The sequence below is a fragment of the Vipera berus genome, assembly GCF_964194415.1.
Source record: "Vipera berus genome assembly, chromosome: 1".
In the NCBI taxonomy this organism is placed as follows: Eukaryota; Metazoa; Chordata; class Lepidosauria; order Squamata; family Viperidae; genus Vipera; species Vipera berus.
In genome coordinates this window covers 186,655,814-186,678,585 of record NC_138202.1, presented here as the reverse complement: position 1 = coordinate 186,678,585, position 22,772 = coordinate 186,655,814, and the positions used below count along the sequence as shown (strand labels likewise).

Sequence of the window (22,772 nt, the reverse complement as noted above, 5' to 3'; positions counted from 1 at the left end):
AAGAAGCAGACCTCCGTGCCCTGCCTGCCTGCTTCTTTCCGCTGCGGAAAGAAGCAGACCTCCGCGCCCTGCTTGCCTGCTTCTTTCCGCTGCGGAAAGAAGCAGACCTCCGTGCCCTGCCTGCCTGCTTCTTTCCGCTGCGGAAAGAAGCAGACCTCCGCGCCCTGCGTGCCTGCTTCTTTCCGCTGCGGAAAGAAGCAGACCTCCGTGCCCTGCCTGCCTGCTTCTTTCCGCTGCGGAAAGAAGCAGACCTCCGCGCCCTGCTTGCCTGCTTCTTTCCGCTGCGGAAAGAAGCAGACCTCCGTGCCCTGCCTGCCTGCTTCTTTCCGCTGCGGAAAGAAGCAGACCTCCGCGCCCTGCTTGCCTGCTTCTTTCCGCTGCGGAAAGAAGCAGACCTCCGTGCCCTGCCTGCCTGCTTCTTTCCGCTGCGGAAAGAAGCAGACCTCCGCGCCCTGCTTGCCTGCTTCTTTCCGCTGCGGAAAGAAGCAGACCTCCGCGCCCTGCCTGCCTGCTTCTTTCCGCTGCAGAAAGAAGCAGACCTCCGCGCCCTGCTTGCCTGCTTCTTTCCGCAGCGGAAAGAAGCAGGCAAGCAGGGCACGGAGGTCTGCTTCTTTCCGCTGCGGAAAGAAGCAGACCTCCGTGCCCTGCTTCCCTGCTTCTTTCCGCTGCGGAAAGAAGCAGACCTCCGCGCCCTGCCTGCCTGCTTCTTTCCGCTGCGGAAAGAAGCAGACCTCCGCGCCCTGCCTGCCTGCTTCTTTCCGCTGCGGAAAGAAGCAGACCTCCGCGCCCTGCCTGCCTGCTTCTTTCCGCTGCGGAAAGAAGCAGACCTCCGTGCCCTGCCTGCCTGCTTCTTTCCGCTGCGGAAAGAAGCAGACCTCCGCGCCCTGCTTGCCTGCTTCTTTCCGCTGCAGAAAGAAGCAGACCTCCGTGCCCTGCCTGCCTGCTTCTTTCCGCTGCGGAAAGAAGCAGACCTCCGCGCCCTGCTTGCCTGCTTCTTTCCGCTGCGGAAAGAAGCAGACCTCCGCGCCCTGCTTGCCTGCTTCTTTCCGCTGCGGAAAGAAGCAGACCTCCGTGCCCTGCCTGCCTGCTTCTTTCCGCTGCGGAAAGAAGCAGACCTCCGCGCCCTGCTTGCCTGCTTCTTTCCGCTGCGGAAAGAAGCAGACCTCCGTGCCCTGCCTGCCTGCTTCTTTCCGCTGCGGAAAGAAGCAGACCTCCGCGCCCTGCTTGCCTGCTTCTTTCCGCTGCGGAAAGAAGCAGACCTCCGTGCCCTGCCTGCCTGCTTCTTTCCGCTGCAGAAAGAAGCAGACCTCCGCGCCCTGCTTGCCTGCTTCTTTCCGCAGCGGAAAGAAGCAGGCAAGCAGGGCGCGGAGGTCTGCTTCTTTCCGCTGCGGAAAGAAGCAGACCTCCGTGCCCTGCTTGCCTGCTTCTTTCCGCTGCGGAAAGAAGCAGAACTCCGTGCCCTGCCTGCCTGCTTCTTTCCGCTGCGGAAAGAAGCAGGCAGGCAGGGCGCGGAGGTCTGCTTCTTTCCGCAGCGGAAAGAAGCAGGCAGGCAGGGCACGGAGGTCCGGAGACCTGCCGACGTTTGGGGAGGTTTGGGGAGGTGCGCGCGCACCTCCCCAAACCTCCCCAAACTTCGGCAGGTCTCCAGACGGCGGCGGCTTGGGAGAGGTGCACGCGATCCTGGAAGCACCGAAGCAAGTCCTCGGTAAGCTCCGGGCGGTCACTTGCTTCGCGTCTCCTGAGGGAAGGGGGGGCGACCTCCGCGCCCTGCCTGCCTGCTTCTTTCCGCTGCGGAAAGAAGCAGACCTCCGCGCCCTGCTTGCCTGCTTCTTTCCGCTGCGGAAAGAAGCAGACCTCCGCGCCCTGCCTGCCTGCTTCTTTCCGCTGCGGAAAGAAGCAGACCTCCGCGCCCTGCTTGCCTGCTTCTTTCCGCTGCGGAAAGAAGCAGACCTCCGCGCCCTGCTTGCCTGCTTCTTTCCGCAGCGGAAAGAAGCAGGCAAGCAGGGCGCGGAGGTCTGCTTCTTTCCGCTGCGGAAAGAAGCAGACCTCCGTGCCCTGCTTGCCTGCTTCTTTCCGCTGCGGAAAGAAGCAGAACTCCGTGCCCTGCCTGCCTGCTTCTTTCCGCTGCGGAAAGAAGCAGGCAGGCAGGGCGCGGAGGTCTGCTTCTTTCCGCAGCGGAAAGAAGCAGGCAGGCAGGGCACGGAGGTCCGGAGACCTGCCGACGTTTGGGGAGGTTTGGGGAGGTGCGCGCGCACCTCCCCAAACCTCCCCAAACTTCGGCAGGTCTCCAGACGGCGGCGGCTTGGGAGAGGTGCGCGTGATCCTGGAAGCACCGAAGCAAGTCCTCGGTAAGCTCCGGGCGGTCACTTGCTTCGCGTCTCCTGAGGGAAGGGGGGGCGACTGGAGCGGGCGTGTTTCCTCGCCTGCTGGGCGCCGCGATTTGCCCGGGGAACGCGCGGGCCCCGAATGGCAGCGTGGAGCGAGGAAGCGGACAGCCAGGGCTTCCCCGAGAGCCGCGGCCACACAGGGTATTCCTGTGTATTCAGGCTTGCAAAATGGCGGATCGAGCCTCTGCTGGCGGCAGAGGCTTGCAGAGCGCGGATCCAGCCTCCGCCGGCGGCGGAGGCTTGCAGAACGGCGGATCGGCTTATACTCGAGTCAACAACTTTTTCCAGTTTTGGGGGGTGAAATTGGGGGTCTCGGCTTATACTCGAGTCGGCTTATACTCAAGTATATACGGTAATTTAAAATTAGGCATTTTAAGACCACCTCTCTCACGCGTATCCTGCATGATCTTAAATTTAACTCGTGGCCTTTTCCCTGCCCAAACAAATTTATTAATACCTTTTTGCCATTCCTCCAAGTTTGAATCCTTTTTAAGTATAGGTATCATTTGAAATAAAAATAAAAATTTTGGCAAAACATTCATTTTCACAGCTGCAATTCTTCCCAATAAAGATAATTGTAATTTTTTCCAACTATCTAATTCTTTTTGAACTTTTCCCCATCACTTTTCATAATTATTTTTATATAACTTTACATTTGAGGGTGACAAATATATCCCCAAATATTTAACCCTTTTAACTATTTCAAATCCCGTTAGCTCTTCTAAGACAGCCTTTTGTGATACTGTCATATTCTTAGACAACATTTTAGTTTTTTGTGTATTAACCTTAAATCCAGAAACTTTCCCATATTGCTTTATAATCTCCATCAATTCTACAACTGAATAATCAGGCTGAGTCAGTGTAACAACCAGATCGTCTGCAAACACCCTCAATCTATAATCCTGGTCTCTCATTTGAATTCCCTTAATTTTATCCGAACCCCATATTTTAATCAATAATATCTCCAATGTTAAAACAAATAATAAGGGTGACAACGGGCACCCCTGCCTTGTACCCTTTTCAATGTTGCATACTTCAGTCAAACTATTATTAACTATTATGCGGGCTGTTTGCTTTTGATATAATGCCCTGATTGGTTGTAAAAATTTATCCCCAAATTTCATTTTATCTAATACTTTCAACAAAAATTGCCAATCCAATTGGTCAAAGGCTTTTTCAGCATCCAAGAAGATCAACGCTGCAGGGATCTGATTGTTTCTTTCCAAAAATTCCAACAAATCTACTATATGCCTCACATTGTTCTTCATTTGTCTACCACTTATAAACCCAGTTTCATCACCATGAATTACTTGTTGCAGTACCCTCATTACTCTGTTAGCTAGAACTTTAGCAAATATCTTGTAGTCCGTGTTCAAAAGTGATATTGGCCTATAATTTTTTGCTTGGGTGAGATCCTGGTCTTCCTTCGGAATCAAAGAGATAAAAGCAGTACCCCTCCTCCCATTTGAATTGTCTGAAACAATTCCCTTAATGGCTTCACCATCTCTAACTGTAAATTTTTGTAATACACAGCAGTCAATCCATTCGTACCTGGCGCTTTGCCCACTTTCAATTGTTTAATTGCTGAAAAAATTTCTTCCTCAGTTATCAATTGGTTCATCTCTTCCTTTTGATCTTGCGTAAGAACAGGAATATTAACTTTCATCAAATATTCATCAATATCTGCCTCACTAATCTTGTCTCTAGCGTACAACTTAGAGTAAAAATCAACAAAGGTCTTTTTGATAAGACTCTGCTGGTACACTACCTTACCCTTATATTCTATTCTATCTATATTGGAAGCCCTTTGCTTCTTCCTTAACAAATAAGCTAGCCATCTACCTGGTTTATTGGCATTGCAAAAAGTATTATGTCTAACATACCATAAGTTAGTTGCCACTTGATCAGCCATCAACTTATCAAACTGTCCCCTTAATAAATTAATTACCTCTTTAATCTTCCCATCCAATGGATTCAAAGTTAAAGCCTTTTCTTTTTCCCTAATTTCATTCTCTAATTCTTTCCTCCTAAATTCCAAGTTACTTCTATATTTATTGTTCAAATATATTAATACACCTATCATATAGGCTTTACTAGCATCCCAGACCACTTCAATAGAAGTGCCTTTATGCATATTAATTTTTAAAAAATCCTTCATCTGTTTTTTACACTCTTCCACATTTTCCTGATTTCTAAACAAATTTTCATTTAAACGCCAGGAGCGCCTATCCCTATTATCTTTTTCTATCTCTAACCATACTGGACTATGATCAGACATAGTTCTTGGACAAATCTTAATCTTCTTAATCCTAGAAAAGAAATCATTAGTAATTAATATGAAGTCAATCCTGGAAAAAGATTGATGTCTATCAGAGAAAAAAGTATAGTCCTTTTCTTGCAAATTTCTTTCTCTCCAGATATCTCGCAATTCCAAATCGTCCTTCATCTCAAAAAAAGATTTAGGCAGTTTAGCATGACTTGGAGTACTTTTTAAAAAAAACCCATTGTCCATTTGTACATCCAAAACGCCATTCCAGTCCCCCATAAAAATACATGATTTATAATCCCACTGAGTAATCTTGCTGTGTAATAAACTATAAAAGTCTGCTTGCTGTTGGTTAGGAGCATATAATCCAACCAGAAGCGTTTTCTTGCCTTCTATTAACAGTTCAATTATAACATATCTTCCTTGTTTATCTGCTTCAATTAACTCCGCTGTCAAAGTATTCTTAACATAAACCACCACTCTATTTTTCTTATCCATTGCGGAAGCAATAAATTGTGTACCCAGTCTTGAGTTTAACAAATACTTTTGATCTGTGACTCTAATATGTGTTTCTTGTAAACAAATAACATCATTCTTAAATTGTTTTAAATATTGGAAAACTTTCTTTCTCTTCTGTGGTGAATTTAAGCTATTAACATTCCAGGTTAGAAACTTTGTTGCCATTTTTCGCGACCTGAAGCTTTTGGAGTGCTTCTTCCAAAATCACCTGCACTCTCTTAGGTCGCGCTCCTCCCACAGCTTCACTATAAGTAAGTTTTGGAGGTGCCATCATGACTTTCTGCTGTTCTTGTTCTTGCTCTCGTCTCATTCGTCTAGAAGCAGCACATGTCATCCTCTGGTCTTTAACCTCCTCCGATGATACTGAAATTTGATCCACTCCTGTAGCTTTCTCTTTCATCTGCGTTGTTCCTTCAGCACCTTGTAAATTCTCACTGCGTGATTGAGACTCTCCCTCACCATTCTTGTTTGTAGTTTCCAGAAGTGGTATGGGGACTGCTTTTAAAACATTGGTATAAAAATCACGTGCCTGCAACACTGTAAGAAGACGATGTCTCGTGCCTTCGTGCATCACCACCATACCCACTGGTATCTCCCATCTGAACTTAATATCACGTCTTCTTAATTCTTGTGCCAAAAAAGCAAATTCCTTCCTTCTCCTTAAGATTCTTGGAGGGATCTCTTTTAAAATCAAAACTTCTTGTTCAGCAATTGCAAATTTATTATTGTAAAAGGCTTGAATAACCTCATTTCTAATTGCTCTCTTTGTAAAATAAACCACCACATCTCTGGGTAATTTCCTTTGTCTGGCAATCCACGAATTAACCCGAAATATTTTGTCTATATCCTCCATAATTGCGTCTGCTGGTCGCTCCAAAACACCTTCCAAAGCCTCTGAAACTATTTTTTTCAAATTTTCTTTAGAATCCTCTTTTAAGCCTCTAATTCTCACAGCGAACTCCATCTCTCAGTACTGTACCAAGGTCAAATCGTCGTCAATTTTATCTACCACATTCTCAGTCTCTGTCATTTTTGCATCTAATCTAATATTATTTTGGCTGAGATCTTCCACTCTCTCGTCCAGGCGCTCTATGCATACAGCCATGCCTTGAAATGCAAGTAAAATGTCTGCCCTCATTTCAGTAAACCTCTCATCCATAAGATCAACTAGTTGTTGAGATTGCTTTTTCAAAGCCTCTTGCAAAACATCCTGCAAGTCTTTAACTGTAAAAGTTGGTACAGGTGCAGGTGCAGGTGTAGAGGGGGGGCATTAAAGCTTGTAACAAAGATTGCTGCACCGGAGAAGCCCCCGCACCTCTAGGAACTTTTGAAGATTTGGCAGCCATTTTCACCCACTATTGCCTGCTACGCACTTTCACTTTCATCAAACTCCACAAAATCCACCGAGTTAAAGATCATAAATTCACTTTCACCTGATTCTCCTGTATCGCTGTGCCTGCGTCCAAGTTCTCTAAAGTTCTCTCTTGCTGGCAGGGATGGTTGCTGACGCCCTGCTCTGCTCCAAAAGCCCGGAGCAGAGGCGCCCCGCAGTCCGGAGCAAACTCAGGCTTTGGGGGGGCTCAATCCTTCAGCCGCCAGAATTTTAGCTCTGGCGGCCCCAGAGAACTCTACCCCTACCTGGGCACTCACCCCCTCCTCTTCTCCCGAGGAGCGGGCTTCCGAGCCGTCAAAACAGCTGATCGGCGCTGTTTTCGGCGGCTCTACAGAGACGACAGGGCTGACAGCCAGAATGGCTGCCTGCGGCGAAGCCTTGCCACCCGGAAGTGAGTGATACTAGATTTTTAATGTATAAATTTTTAATTTATAAAATAGCCTTTTGGCACAATTCTGTCATTATATTAAATGATACTTAATGGAATTGAATCTATAAAATATTTTATACATAAAGAATTATGAGTGCATACATACCTTAACATTATCAGATTTCATCTCTGTTTCTGTATACAATCCTTTCATGAAACCAGTTGATCTAATTACCTTTAAAACAATAACATTAAAATTATGGTACTAGCTCTCAAATGCATATACTTTTTGTACAATTTAACAATATAAAATGCAAATACAACTGTATAACACTTAAAAGCATTTGAATCTTGAAACAATGATATAATTGTGCTGATTTTTGCAGGCAACTTTGATTATGATATTCTGTTTTCTGAAATAATTCTGATTATATTTCAGTACGTGCTACACATTGCAACTTTATATAATGGGATCTTTCTAAAGTATAAAAAATAACTTGCACAGGTTCAAATAATTGCAGAGATAAACACATTAATCCACAATAAATACTACTTTCTCTAGCATTCTCATACTACATCTAGGATGTAATTTCCACCCATAGTTTAATAAAGTTCTTCTTATAATACTGAAACCAGGTGTTCTCCAGGAGTATATGTGGGACAATAAGATGATGGGCAATGTAAGTTTCCATAGAATTAGGAAGATTTATAAATTTTATTTTTAGTATATAAAACCTCTAAAACCATGGCTAATGTTGGAATACTAACTGGTTAGGAGACAGTTCTCTTCAATATATTCAACTTGCCTTAAAAATGGATGAATTCAGAATACATTAGAGTCATGATGGGTAAATAAAACACAGGTAGTCTTCAACTTGCAACACTTTATACACTTACAGCCATTGCAGGATCCCCACAGCCATGTCATCAAAATTTGCCTACTTAGCAACTGGCATGTATTTATGATGGTTGCAGTCATGTGATCACCTTTTACAACCTTCTGATGAACAGTCAATGGAGAAGCCAGATTCATTAACAACCATGTTATTAATAACTGCAGTGATTCATTTAACAACTGTGGCAGGAAAGGTCCTAAAATGGGGCAAAAGTCATTTAACTGTTTTGCTTAGCAATGGGAATTTTGGGCTCAATTATGGTTGTAAGATGAGGACTACCTGTAGCCAAAACTAGAGCAGGGGACTTCCGGTTTGCCGACGCGGCCGTTATGGACACTTGGGGGACAGCTCTCATCTTCCACGTCCAGTTTCACATCACTGGGGGGCCATAAAAGGGCCAAAGAGTCCCCCTGGAGAGGCGACCAGCAAGAAGGAGCTTTTGCAGAAACACGTTAGTGCCTGCATTCCCTTCAAACCAGAGGACAAAAGACCTGCCATAGCAACATGGCCAGTCACTAGGCTGCAGACAGCCTAAGTCACACTTACCACCAGGCAACATTAAAGCAGCGTGGAAGAGATGGGGTAAGATCAACCTCTCTTATACTCCAATCCTCTTCTTTCCACCTAAATAAGCTGCTAAGCACTTTCCCCCCTGTGGAGAGGGAGGGGGGATCCTAACTCTCCCTTCAGAAACAGCAGCGTTTGAACTTCCAGGGGTGATTTAGAAATGTTGAAAAAACGAATTAGACCTCAACTCTTTTAAAACAAAACTTGTGGACTACAAGCTTTTGACTATTTCTTACTTCCTATTCTTATTTGAAAATTTGGCTCTGGTCTTCTAAAACAGAAGAAAACAGTTGAAAAGAATTTTCTAAGCACTTGGGGGACACCTTGTGGCTAAGCCTGAAATTGCAATCTGACACCCTAAAAAAGAGAGACTTGCCTGCCACTTTAGAAAACAAGATAAGACTAACCTTGAACACCAGATGTGAGAGTCCACCATGGAAGAAATACAAAAACAAATCTATACTATGATGAAAATAACCTGCCAAACATATCAGTTCCTTTCTACAGCCAGTGATGAAATAGCTTTTGGAAAAAAACTAGAAAGTGTTTTGGTAAGCAAACTCAAGTTGTGACTACAACTAATAATTTATCGGGACAGAACATAACAGAAGAAATTGAACAACCAAATACCCTGACAAAAGAGTTAACTACTCAACAAGCACAGATGAGAGAAAACTTGGAGAAAAACCTGACAAAATGGATGGAGGAAAAAATTTGTTACATAAAGCAGAAGGAATTTGAAGATCAGAATGAGAAACAGAAGAAAAAATAGATAGTCGAGGACAATTACGCCAAGAGGAGAAAATAATGAAAAGATTTGGTATCTCTATCAGACCCCTCAACCTTCAAAAATGGAGATTGGACGGTCACTTCAATAGAACAACACAAGAACTCTTTGATGACCCTGAAGCAAAGAAACGGAAAATGACATGGCAAAGAAAAAAAAAGCCAGAATAAGAATGAAGAAGACTGGACATATTTAAGAGGCCTGAAACAGAAAATATCTAAATAGACAGGATCGTACTTGGATTATGAGATTGTTTTGATGTGTAGATAAAAATACTGCCTAATAAAAAAACTTAGATGTGTAAATATTAAGAGTTAAGAAATATTGAGCCATTTATATGAAATTGACTAAGACATATATAAGTTAAGACTGATATAATGTACCGTATTTTCCGGCGTATAAGACGACTGGGCGTATAAGACGACCCCCTACTTTTCCTGTTAAATTACCGTATTTTTCGGACCATAAGACGTACCTGACCATAAGACGCACCCAGTTTTTAGAGCAGGAAAACAAGAAAAAAAATATTCTGAACCAAATAGTACCGGTATACTAAAACAGGGCTTTTCAACCTTTTCATCCATTGTACCATTTTTAGGACAAGGTAATGTCCGAGTACCACCAGTCGCCCAGCAAGGTGTCAAAAACATGACACACACCCCCAAAAAAGGAAAAAAATGATAAAGTACAGGTAGTCCTCGGCTTACAATGATTCACTTAGTGACCGTTCAAAGTTATGACGGCACTGAAAAAAGTAACATGACCATTTTTCACACTTATGACCATTGCAGCATCCCCAGAGTCATGTGATTTACATTCGGATGCTTGGCAATCGATTCATATTTATGATGGTCACATTGTTCCAGGGTCATGTGATCGCCTTTTGCAACCTTCTGACAAGCAAAGTTAGTGGGGAAACCAGATTCACTTAACAATCATGTTACTAATTTAATTTTTCTCTCTCCTTCTCTTTCTCTCCCTCTCTCTCCTTCTCTTTCTCTCCCTCTCTCCCCCTCCCTCTTTCTCTCCCTCTCCCCCTCCCTCTTTCTCTCTCCTCTCTCTCCTTCTCTCCCTATTTTTCTCTTTCCCTCTATTTCTCCCTTTCTCTCTCCCTATTTCCCTCACTTTCTTTCTCCTTGTCTCTCTCTCCCTTTCTCTCCCTCTATTTTTCTTTCCATTTCTCCCTTTCTCTCTCCCTCTATTTCCCTCCCTTTCTTTCTCCTTCTCTCTCTCCCTTTCTCTCCCTTTTTCTTTCCCTCTATTTCTCTTTCTCTCTCTCTATTTCCCTCCCTCTTTTTCTCCTTCTCTCTCTCCCTTTCTTTCTCTCCCTCTCCCTTTCCCTCTCCCTCTTTCTCTCTCCCTCTATTTCTCTCCCTTTCTTTCTCCTTCCCTATTTCTTTCTCCTTCTCTCCCCCTCTCTCTATTTCTCTCTCTCCCTCCCTCTCTCATTGTCCCTTGCTTCTTTCCTTCCTTCCTTCCTTTCTTCCTTCCCTCCCTCTTTGTCCTTCCCTCTCCACGTTAGAGCAGTACCTGCGGAGGCGGCCCTGCGGCCCGGCTTTCTCTTGCAGAAAGCAAGCTGAAACGGAGCAAGGGACATTGCCAGGAACGCGAATCGGCCGATCTCATGCTCCTGTAATCTCCCTCACTCGGTTTCAGCTTCCCTTGCTACAAGAGAAAGAAGGCTGAAACGAGGGAGATTGCAGCAGCGCGAGATCAGCCGATTCGCATTCCTGGCAATCTCCCTCACTCCGTTTCAGCCTGCTTTCTCTTGTAGCAAGGGAAGCTGAAACCAAGGGAGAGAGATTGCAGGAGCGTGAGATCAGCATTTCTCAGCACGTGCCGATTCGTGCTCCTGGCAATCTCGCTTGCTTTCCACTTGCAGAGGTTGGGGCTGGGCATACGGATCAGCTTCAAACCATAAGACGCACCCTCGTTTTCCCCCCTACTTTTTTTGGGAAAAAGTGCGTCTTATGGTCCGAAAAATACGGGTATAGGGTTTGGGCTATACTCGCCATATAAGACTACCCGTATTTTCCGCCGTATAAGACGACTGGGCGTATAAGACGACCCCCGACTTTTGAGATGATTTTCATGGGTTAAAAAGTCATCTTATACGCCGGAAAATACGGTAATATACTTGGATATAGTGATAAGAATAAAATTATAAGTTTAAGCACGAGAGCGCAGATATAAAGCAGAAGAGAAAGGATGTATTAAATGTTGAAATGGGAGAAATTATGGCTATTGAATTTACAGTATGTGGAAATTATAATGAAAATAAAAATATTATACTGTATTATTAACCTGTTGACATGGAAATGAGAATGTGTATTTAGATTATTAGGTATTGGAGAGAACTGTGATAAAGGGAAGTGGGCTCACCTAGAAATATGAAAATGAAAAAATTCAATCATTTAACTTTAATAATGCAAAATTAAAGCTGGGAAAATGTATAAGGTGATTGATGTTTTAAAGATGGAATGTTAAAATAAATAAAATACATAAAGGTATTGAGAAATGTATGAAAACCACTAAATAACTGATAGATAAAATAAGAAATATGTTAATTTAGATAAAAGATAATATGTATTAAAGGAAAAAAAGAGAGGAAATATTGGCTACAACAAATCGGATATTTGTAATAACATGTACTTGTATGAAATGGAACTATTGTAACCCAGACACATTGCTTTTCAAAGATACAAGTGTAATATTGGAAAATCAATAAAAAATTTAAAAAAGTAGAGCAGGGATCACCCATTGGTTTTAGTAATATTGAAGATCATTTGTTATGCTTGTGTTGTCTCATACTACACAGATCTACTAGGTTCTGGAAAAAAAATTAAAATTGCCAGCAGATGGGAAAACCAGTCAACAGGAATTTCAATCTATGTAAGCATAGATTGAAGCTAGTGGAAGATTCCCACTAGCAACTTTCTCCCATTTCAAGGGGAAATGTTCCCCAAATCTACTTCAGAACATAGAATACAGAATCATAGGGCTAGAAAGGACTTCACAGGTCTTCCAGTCCAACTCCCTGCTGAATTATTGCAAGTTTCAACAGGAACTAAAATAAACTGTCCCTATGGCACAATTCTATTGAGGCAATGTGTAAGGACCTGCCTCAGTTAAACCTCCCAAGAAAGCAGAACTTTTGAAATGTGCATTGTTTCAACAGGAACTTTTATTGGAAGGTATTGATAGCAGGATAGTAAGGCAGGTTCTGAGGATTTCCCACATGAAATATTACATCAAAGGAACCCTTTCAAACCCCACCCCAACTGTCCATCTGACTGGTTTGAGTTGAGCCAATCCATAGGTGCTATGTTATTGTGGGAAAGAGCTGGTAAGGTGCCATTCTCAAGACTGTCAGGTTTCTCCGCAGCTTCTTCCCATCCGCCTGGAGATAAGGCAGATGGCCAGAGGCACATTCCTTTCACACCCTAAGAAAGATACTTCAAAGATAAAACAAAGCAAAGAAAGTATACAGCAGAACATCGTTATAACACCCTCCCCCCAATAGAATGGCAGAGCCCCAAAATGAGAGCATAGGAAAGAAATACTAAATACATTGGGGTTCTGACATGCCACACACACCCCTTTAAAAAGAGAACGATCCACCTGGACAAGAGAAAATAATAACAGGGAGAGAAAATGAAACATAGTGGTTAGTCAGGCTTATCTGGGTAACAAGCATGAAAACGTTTGAGCAGTCTAGGGTTATCACATGCATTTGTGTACCCACTCATTCTGGAAGGCCAGGAGGTCCTTCCATGCCACTAAGTATTGGGTAGACGCATGGTGCTTTCTGGAGTCTAAGATTTCTTTGATTTCAAAATGTTCTTCCCCTTCCACTATAATTGGTTGTACTGAGGTGGCTATTGCTGGCCTTAAGGCTGAGCTCATTTCAGGTTTTAGCAAATTAGAGCAAAATGTTTTAGGAAGTTCGAGCTCTATTGTGACTGGGTTGATGATGCGTTTAATAGGGAAGGGTCCCACAAATTTTGGGCCTCTTTGAGGGTTGCAGGGAGTGAAGAAACTTAGGGGAGAAGTATACCCTGTCCCCCACCCTAAGAGGCTTGGGCTCCATCCTTTTTGTCTGCCTGCACTTTATAAGTTTCTCTAGCTTCATCTAAGCCTTTTCTGACGACTAGCCACATATTTTGCAACTGTATAATCCATTCCTTAAGGGAAGGGATGGTAGGTTCATTGGTAGGCAATTCAGGCATGAGGTTGAAGCTCTGACCTGTAGCCACTTGGAAAGGTGTGTAACCAGTACTGGAATGCACTGCATTATTATAGGCTATTTCAGCAAATGGTGACAGGTCAGTCCAATTGTCTTGCTGATAGTTTATGAAGCATCTCAAGTATTGTTCTAGCACTGAGTTTGTTCGTTCTGTCCCCCCATTCGTTTGAGGATGATTAGATGACAGACCCTGATCTGTGCCCAGTAGGTCCAAAAAGGCTCTCCAGAAATTGGAGGTGAACTGGACCCCCCTATCTGAGATTATGTGTTGTGGGACCCCATGTAGCTGATAGATGTGTTGCAGAAACATCTTAGCCAAGGCTTTAGAAGTTGGAATTTTTTGGAAAGGGATGAAATGGACTTGTTTGGAGAATAAATCCATCACTACCCAAATGACACTGTTGCCTGCACTTTCTGGTAGCTCTACAATAAAGTTCATAGAAATATCTAGGCCATGCATTTTTCCCTGCCTGTTTAGCTGCTGTGCAAATGGGGTAACCAGCTACATAGCTCTTAATGTCCTTTTTTTAAAGATGACCACCAAAACCATCTCTTTATCAGGGCTACAGGGAGGTTTTTTCCCCCAGGTAAGTACCGTAGGGTGAAATTTAATCGGTGGAAGTGCTGACCCACCGAGCTGGTTTGGGGAAAAGCTTCCTAGGGGTCTTTAATGCTTCAAGGTTTTATGCTCAGTCCATACTTGGAAAGGGATCTTGTTCCCTTCTAGGAAGTACCTCCAAGTGAGGTGGGCCCAGAGCACAGTGTAAGCCTCCTTCTCTCAGACCGTTCACCTTTGCTTGGTTATGGTGAGTTTCTTTGAGGTGTAGGCAGAAGGTTGCAATTGGCTTTCCTGGTTTTCCTGGAGCAATACCACACTGACTGCTATGTCACTAGCATCAGCCTGGATCTGGGTGTTTTAGCACTGGTTCCGCAGAAAAAAATATTTTAATTTTTCAAATGCCACCTGACATTCGATAGTCCATTTTAGTCTGTGGCTAGGTTTTAGCTTGTCCTCCCCTTTTGTTTTTACTAAGTTAGTAATGGGGAGTGTGATCTGAATGAAGGAGAGGATGAACTGTCAATAGAAGTTAGGGAAGCCCAGAAAACTTTGCAACTGCCTCCAGGTGCGTGGTGGGGCCCAATCCAACACAGCCCATATGTTTCCTGCATCCATTTCCACCCCCTTGTGAGAAATTGGGTAGCCCAAATCAATCTTTTCTTTGTGGAATTCCCATTTTGAAAGTTTGGCATACAGTTTGGCTGCATGCAGCTTCTTTAAAACTGCTCTAATTTGACATGCTCAGCTTTTGTTTCAGTGTAGATTAATATGTCATAAAGGTACACCAAAAACCCCTTGTACAAATGCTCACAGAGGACTTCGTTAATTAGCTGAATAAATACCGTGGGTCCTCCCTGTAGCCCAAATGGGAGTACTTTGAACTGGAAGCAACCCAAGGGGCAGTTGAATGTGGTCTTCCACTCATCCCCCTCCTTGATTCTAACCCAGTAATATGCTTCTTGCAGATCTAGCTTGGAGAAAATCTTTCCCTTTGAGAGGTAGGCTAACATGTCCTTCATGAGTGGCAAGGGGTAGACACTGTCCACACACACAGTATTCAAGCATCTACGCAGAGACGAAGAGACCCAACTTTCTTTTCCCAGAATAGCACTGGGGTAGCTTATCTATCTTATCTAAGAATTTGCACAGCTCTCTAACTCTTGGGGGGGGGTGTCATCAAGTAGAGCTTGGGTTTTGGCAGCTTAGTTTCAGGGATGATCTCAATAGCATAGTCTTTGGGACGGTGAGGGGCCAATTCATTGGATACCTTCTCACTAAAGACCACAGCCAGGCCTGGTACTCCCTGGGTATGCCTTCCAATTCCTGATCGTTGATTCCTGCCACCACCTTAGGCTCACACTTCGCTTTGGTGCTGCGGTGGCTATTGGGCAAGTGGGGTTTCCCTTTTGGGAATCTCAGATCTCCTGTTTTCCAGTTCACCCACAGGTTCCATTTTTTTAACCATGGCAGTCCTAGGATTAGGGGCCATTCCATGCCGGGGGTCACTATACAAGTCCAAGTCTCAGTGTGGTTCCCCATGGTTAGTTTTACTGGCATCATGGCCAGGATGCCCCCTGTAATAGACCCATCTAATTGACTGAACAAAATGGGTTTCTTCAGTTTTCTCACAGGGATTCCCAGATTTCCCACTAGGGTTGAGCTTATTAAACATATGGTGCAGCTCAAGTTCAGTAAAGCCTTTAGTGCTACCTTCTCTTCCATCCCTGGGATCAGCAGTTCTATGGGCCTGGTAATGTGTGTGATGGTTCCATTTACCAAGGTCTCATCCTTGGAGTTGCTGTTGGACATCTTGGGTTCCTTCTTTGGTGGTGTCAGAGTTCCCCCTCCAATTTTCTCAGAGGATTGGAACTCCACAACTTCGGCACTTTTCATGACTGTCTCCCTGGGGTGTTGGGAGGTCATCGTTCAGCCCATCCTTGAAACAACTTACTAAAATGTCTTCTGGCCAGCTGAGATGACAAGCCAGATCTCAGAATTCTTCAGTGTATTCAGCCACAGGGCATCAGCCATGCCTGATAGTTTTAATCCAATCCCTGGCCTTTTGGTCAGCCAAGGGGTCCTTGAACTGCCACCTCAGGGCTGCTATGAATCGATTAAAGTTTTGGAGTTCGGGTGCCTCGGCATTATGCAGGGTGACCATCCACAGGGCCACTGCACCTTCTAGGGCCAGGGTGACAACCCTGACTCAGGCACTCTCACTAGGGATCTCCTGGCCATAATCCTGTATGTAACCCAGGATGTGGCCAAGAAGAAACCCAGTTGCTGAGGGTCCCCATCTTATTTCATGCCAAGGGGGAGGTCTTACATTCAGCCCTCCTCCTTCTGGCTGTGCATACATCACTACTGGCTGATGTAGCTTGAGCTGGAGTCATCACTATGGTTGCGGTTCCCCCAGTATCTGTTGGCAGAGGTGCCTGGGTTGGAGGGTTTGCTCTCCCCTCTCCTCCGCCAGCCTCTCCTTGTCTCTGTCTCAGCAGTGAACTGTTTCTTCCTTTGAGGTTTTTGAAGGCCTCCACCCTCAGACCTATGGCTTCCTTAAGGAAGCGATCAGCTCAGCATCGTAGTGAGGGTGGCCAGGACACCCCCTGCAATACACCCATCTAATTGACTGAAAGAAATGGGCTTCTTCAGTTTCCTCACAGGGATTCCCAGATTTCCAGATAGTGTTGACAGAGATGCCTGGTTTGGAGGGTTTGCTTTCCCCCTTCTAACTTCCTCCACCAGCGTCTCCTCATTTCTGTCTCAGCAGGGATGTTTCTTCCTCTTTGAGGTTTCTGAAGACCTCCACCATCAGACCTATGGCTTCCTTAAGGAAGTGATCGGCTCAGCTCGGCCTTTTGTCCTCCTCTTCACTAAGGTTGAGTGACCACTCCATTTCCTATTTCCAGCCCTGCTTGTGGCTGCCATGGCTGTTGGTCACTTTCCAGGACTTTCCTTCTCAGTCCTCTTTCTTCCTGGTGCTGATCAACCACCTCGGGTTGCATCCTCGTCTCCGGAGCCAGAGGAGTCAGAGTAGCTGTTCCTAGGGCAAGCCTTCAGCGGGGGCTCTGAGCAGCACTCACTCTCTTCCCTCTTGCTGCTGTGGTTAGACATCACATGCACAGTTTTCTTCCTTCCAGGTTGACCACTTTGCAGATCCTGCCTAATGTAAGAACCTGCCTCAGTTAAACTTTCCAAGAAAGCAGAACTCTTGAAATTTGCATTGTTTCAACAGGAACTTTTATTGGAAGGTACTGATAGCAGGATAGTAAGGCAGGATCTGAGTATTTCCCATGCAAAACATTACATTAAAAGAACCCTTTCAAACCCCACCCCAATTGTCCATCCAGCTGGTTTGAAGTGAGTCAATTCATAGGTGCTAAGTTATTATGGGGAAAAAACTGATAAGGTGCTGTTCTCAAGGCTGTCAGGTTTCTCTTCAGCTTCTTCCCATCTGCCTGCAGATAAGGCAGATGGCCAGAGACACATTCCTTTCACACCCCAAGAAAGATACGTCAAAGCACAAAGTAAAGGAAGTATACAGTAGAACATCCTTAGGTCCCCCCTTCCCCAACAGAATGGCAGAACCCAAAAATGAGGGCATAGGAAAGAAATACAAAATACATTGGGGTTCTTACAGAATGCTTCTGTTGTAAAACGTAATACAAACACTTAGACCAATTATATTCCCTGCAATTTTAAGGCTTCATCTCAATTACAGAACAATTACCAGTGGCTATTTTTGAGAAAACCCTTTGATTGCCATTCTAGGGTGGGGTGACTCTATAGAGCAGCTTTATAAAAAAAATCCACCCTAGCTGATTTAAATAGAAAAATAAAATTGCTCTTCTAAAATGACTAAATACAAATAAGTACAGGTAGTCCTTGACTTACAATCATTAGTTTAGCCACCATTTGAAGTTACAATGGCACTGAAAAATGTGAGTTACAACCAGTCCTTGCACTTACAATTGTCATAGCATCCACATCGTCATGTGGTCAAAATTTGGTTGCTTGGCAACTGGAAATTCTGGCCCCAATTGTAATCATACATCAGGGACTATCTGTAGGCTCCTTTCATTTGTGAAAAATGTCAACAGGGAAGAGGGTTGCAAAGATGACTGCATAAAACGAATTATGTTGGACTTTTGTAGCCAACAAAGGAAGAAAGTTTGATTCTAACTTGCAAGACTACCAAAGAAAAAGATTAACCTGGGACGATCAGAGACAACTGCTTTCCTCCCTGATTCCTGGGACTTATTTCAGCTTAAATGACACTTTGCATTAAACAAGTACTCATAACTTAATTTCAATCAAATAAGGACATTCATATAATGTTCCAAAGACATTTTCCCATTACATAAAGGGTATATAAATATATATTAATCCATCCTAACATCTTATATTATCAAAAAGTGAGATGACTTACAGAGGATATTCATGATGCTGTAAAATATTAGAAGTGCAACATTCATGTATCAATCATAGTGAATCAGTAGTTTTAATCATAATGTATTAGTTAAGGCACAGTTGGTTGAATTAATCATACCATCAAGTTATGTTGTATTTAAAAACTATGATGGCTTGGTACCTATAAGAAAAAGTCTAGGCAGAGTAGATCATAATAACTCAAGTTTACGGTATGTGATTGGGTTTCCAACCCAGCCACTAGCCCACCCAGTTCTTCATAGAACAAAACCACATATATTTTGCATTTCATGCTTGCCGAAATGTTAATTTCTCTCCCCTGTGCCTCATTATAATAGAAAATGATACATTTCATACAATAGGACAGTGGTGGCAAACCTTTTAGAGACCGAGTACCCAAACTGCAACCCCAAACCCATTTATGTATTGCCGGGTGTCAGGTAGGCGTGGCCCATTGGGAAGGAGTGGCCCATTGGGTGGGTGTGGCCCACTGGGTGGGTGTGGCAGACTGAGTGGGCATGGCCAGGGTGGGCGTGGCCAGCTCGATGTTGCTCTGGTGGGTGGGGCAATGGGTAGAAGGGCATCTTGCTCAGCAGGTGGGGGGGCATGGGGAGAGACTCCTGAGCCCCGCAGCTCTTCCAAAGCGGTGAGGAGAGTGGGGAGGGGCAGTGCTGGGATCGGGGCTTCTTGTGCCTTCCACTGCCCGCCTGTGCTTTTCTGCTGAAGATGCCGCAGCTCCGCTTGCCTGGCAGGGCGGGGGCACGTTCATGCACAGGGATGCACATAGGGCTGCTGCCTCGCTTTCGTGCCAGGACTGGGTTGGACTGGGCGCAGAGCCTCCTCACGGCTTCTTCCCCTGTGGACATCGGGAGCACCCACCTCACCTACCGCTCATCCCGGGGCAGCTGCCACCGTCATGCGATCTCCATCGCCAGGCTCCCTCGGCCACTCCCCCCCTCCAGGCTGGGGCTAGTCAGATTCCCCCCGTGGGCAGCCCTGCACTCTTCCCCAGGCAGCCCTCCTCCTTCATCCTTCTGTGGGCGGACCACACCTTACTGAGCCAGGCGGCACCTCTCCCCGCATGCATCGTCAGGCAGAGGAGCCGGGCAGCCACAGTTCACTCCCCTCCGGCCTCCATCTGCTGAAGCCTGAGCTCGGCATGCCTGGCTGGCAACAGGATGGAGAGCGCGGGATGGCAGCAGGTGCTCCTGATACCCTAACCCGGTTCCCTACCTCCGCCTGGTTTGTTTCGTGGCCTCATGGCAGTGGCATTGGGCAGGAGGTAGCAAATGGGACTTGCTGAGGATCAAGCCATGTTTGCTGCCGTCACCCTTGGAGCCAGCAATCAGCAGGGCCCCGTCATGGGAGGACTCGGGGGCGCTGAGGTCCAGCCCTTGGAAGCCCACCTTGTTTCCCGAGCTGCCCAGATACATGCCCCCATTGCGCAACTTCTGCAGAGGCAGCCACGTGTTTGTGGGACTATCAGGTAAAAAAAAAGTTTCATGAGACTTTGTAACTTTTTGTGAGAAGTTAGAAAGTCTCATGGATTTTTTTTTTGTCCAACAAACACGTGGCGAAGGCTGAGTAGCAAATAGAGAAACAGAATGCAGCTGAAAGGCAGGTTAGTAAAAAAAAAACTCTTGGGTAGGTGAGGGCATCTGGGTGGGGGCAGAACCTTACCCTGCACGGCTTCGGGAGGTGTCTGGCAGGGGGAGGGAAGGAAGAGGCCCCGCCCCACCCCTCGCATGGAGTGCCTTGCTCCCACCACTCCCCCCACCCCTACATGGCACCTTCTTTCCAGCTCCGACAAGTCACTTCCTTCGCCACTGTGTGAGACTAAAAATAAAGTTCAATCAAGCAATTCCAACTCTGTGAAACCTTTTTTTTCCTGCGAGAAGTTGAAATTGATTGAACCTTTGTTTTGCACACGGCAGCAGATACCTAGGACTGGAGTGACGGCACGCGTGGCCACAGAGAGGGCTCTGCGTGCCATAGCTTCACCACCAATATGATACAAAATGATGCATATTGTTCATTCTCACAACATTATAGTTTACATTTATAGAATTAAATTCTCACATCACCTCTAGTACAGTGCAGAACACAGTTCTCCCTTACTCCTAGTTAGGCCTATATAGCAAAAACAAGCCAAACTTGTTTAACACATCAAAAGATGAACAAAGCATCACTCATATTAATGCTGAGCTTCCTTATCTACAAAGCCAGTTCTATTCTTGAAATTTCAAATCTATTTAAAATATGAGCCAAGTATAGCTAAATTTGCCCCTCTTTGTACATACAATTACTGTTATTAACCACCAAAGACTGCGGCAACTTTTCTTTCTTTTTATGTTCACGTAATGGGCTGCGATCCAATCCAAGGCATGTTTCTCTATCTACAATAGCCATTTGAGCGATTCACTGAAGAACACACAATCCTTGGACCAAACGGGATGGAGAAAATATGCCATCCGACTCTCTAACCCTGTCTGTCTTGGGGAATCTCTTTACACAACCCTTCAAAGATACACGCATCTCTTTTGCGGCTTCCTCCTCGAGTTGCCAGGCAACTGGAAACACGACCGATCGCGTCCTCTCCTCCCCCTCTTTCCCGCCTCTTTCGCTTCGCCTGACCTCCCCAATTACGTCGTGCAGGTAGCGGAAAGGGGGCTTGCTGAGAAGGCGCTCTGTAAGAGGCGGTTTTCGAATCACGCGCCCTAGCAACTCCTGCGTACGCCGAACCACGGAGCCCTGCATGGCAGCCTTCAGTAAGATTCGTCTCCACCAGGCCCAGACAAGCTCCCAGTACTGCGCAGACCACACATGCGCATTCCGCCTGTATCGTTACTACCCAACTTTGCGACCATAGCAACGCGCAAGCAGTCTCCGCCTCCTCCCTTTCTTCCTATTGGGCCGAACGAGCGGAGGCGATGACATAAGCCGCAGAATGTTTGTGCATCAAGGAGCGAAATTAAAATATGATGTAACTGTCGGAGGGGATGGATAGGGAGAAGAGCAAAGGAGAAGAACTTGTAAACAAACCGTTGGTGCTTGTAACTTTTCTCCTTTTTTATTTTCCATCTGGAACTTCGCAGAGTTTCAGTTGTGAGAAAATATACTTTAAGTAGATATTAAGAAACGGTTATCAATCAAATTTGTATCCCTAAGTTGTATCAGATAAAATAACTATCTTTGCGCAGAGGTATTTTCTATGTACGTGTTCCAACTGCTGCTTTTACAATTATTTGAATTAAGATTACTTTTTCTAATATTTAAAATTTCCTAAAGTATTTATCGTGGTATTTTTGTTCATCAGTCAAATATGTTCAATTAATTTAAAAGAATGAAATGCCGCAGCTTTTAATGCTAACTTTATGGGTCACAACGCCCATAAGACCTGTCTGGTCTAGTGGTTAAGGTACTGTATTGACCTAGAAATCAGGTGAGTTCTAGTCCTGACTTTGGCATGAAAGCTGGATGGGTGACTTTGTGTCAATCACTCTGACATAATAAGTAATAAAGGTGGGATAAAAATTTAGTAATAAAACTTATCAACCTGATCTATTTTTATTTGCTCCTTTTTGTTGTGTCTTGCTTTTAATTTATAAGATTGGGAACAGCAACATTCTTATTTTTCTTTGACTGATAACAAGCTGCTATGGGAAAGAATAATATGAAAAGTGGGATAAACCTGCAGCAAATGAATATAGGAAAATACATTTGAATAAATTTCAGAGCAGTAAGGGAAACCCAATGTATAATCTGCTCATGTGAGTACAGGTCTTATCTTGCAGCGATGAGGACGGCGAAGGCTAATTACTTTGCTGCCCTCATCGTGTCCGCAGATAATCGCCCGGCCGCCCTGTTTAGGGTGACTCGTTCCCTTCTTAACCAGGAGGTGAGGGAGGATCCCTTACAGGGGCGGGCTGAGGAGTTTAGTCATCATCTGACGGACAAAATTGCTCAGATCCGGGCCGGTTTGGACTCTGACTGGGCAGAGTCTGACGTGGAGGAATCGGATGGTCTTGAGAATGTTATCTGGACTGAGTTCAATCCTGTTTCCCCTGATGATATGGACCGGATGATGAGGAGGCTGAGTTCCACCACCTGTTTGTTGGACCCGTGCCCCTCCTGGCTGGTTTATGCGGCTCGGGAGGAGACACGAGGCTGGTTCCAGGCAGTAATATCTGCTTCCTTGAAGCAGGGTATCTTCCCCGCCGCCCTGAAGGAGGCGGTGGTGAGACCCCTCCTCAAGAAGCCTGCCCTGGACCCGGCTGTTTTAAATAACTATCGTCCGGTCTCCAACCTTCGCTTTTTGGCGAAGGTTGTTGAGAATGTGGTGGTGCATCAGCTT

The 22,772-nt window shown here is 45.0% G+C and overlaps 1 protein-coding gene across 3 annotated transcripts in view; it reads right to left on the bottom strand.

Moving 5' to 3' along the window:
• TRAF3IP1 (TRAF3 interacting protein 1) overlaps window positions 1-21,330 on the bottom strand; it is a 153,601-nt gene extending 132,271 nt beyond the window's left edge. The window contains exons 1-2 of one of the 3 annotated variants that reach the window (XM_081338874.1): window positions 21,053-21,330; window positions 7,102-7,170 (exon numbers count right to left, since the gene is read on the bottom strand). In XM_081338874.1, the coding sequence (XP_081195000.1) occupies window positions 7,102-7,170; window positions 21,053-21,175 (192 nt within the window). In that variant the 5' untranslated portion in view covers window positions 21,176-21,330. The remainder of the gene's footprint in view (window positions 1-7,101; window positions 7,171-21,052) is intronic. The other 2 variants (XM_081338875.1, XM_081338876.1) reach the window with 2 other exon arrangements.
• Window positions 21,331-22,772: the final 1,442 nt, after the last annotated feature.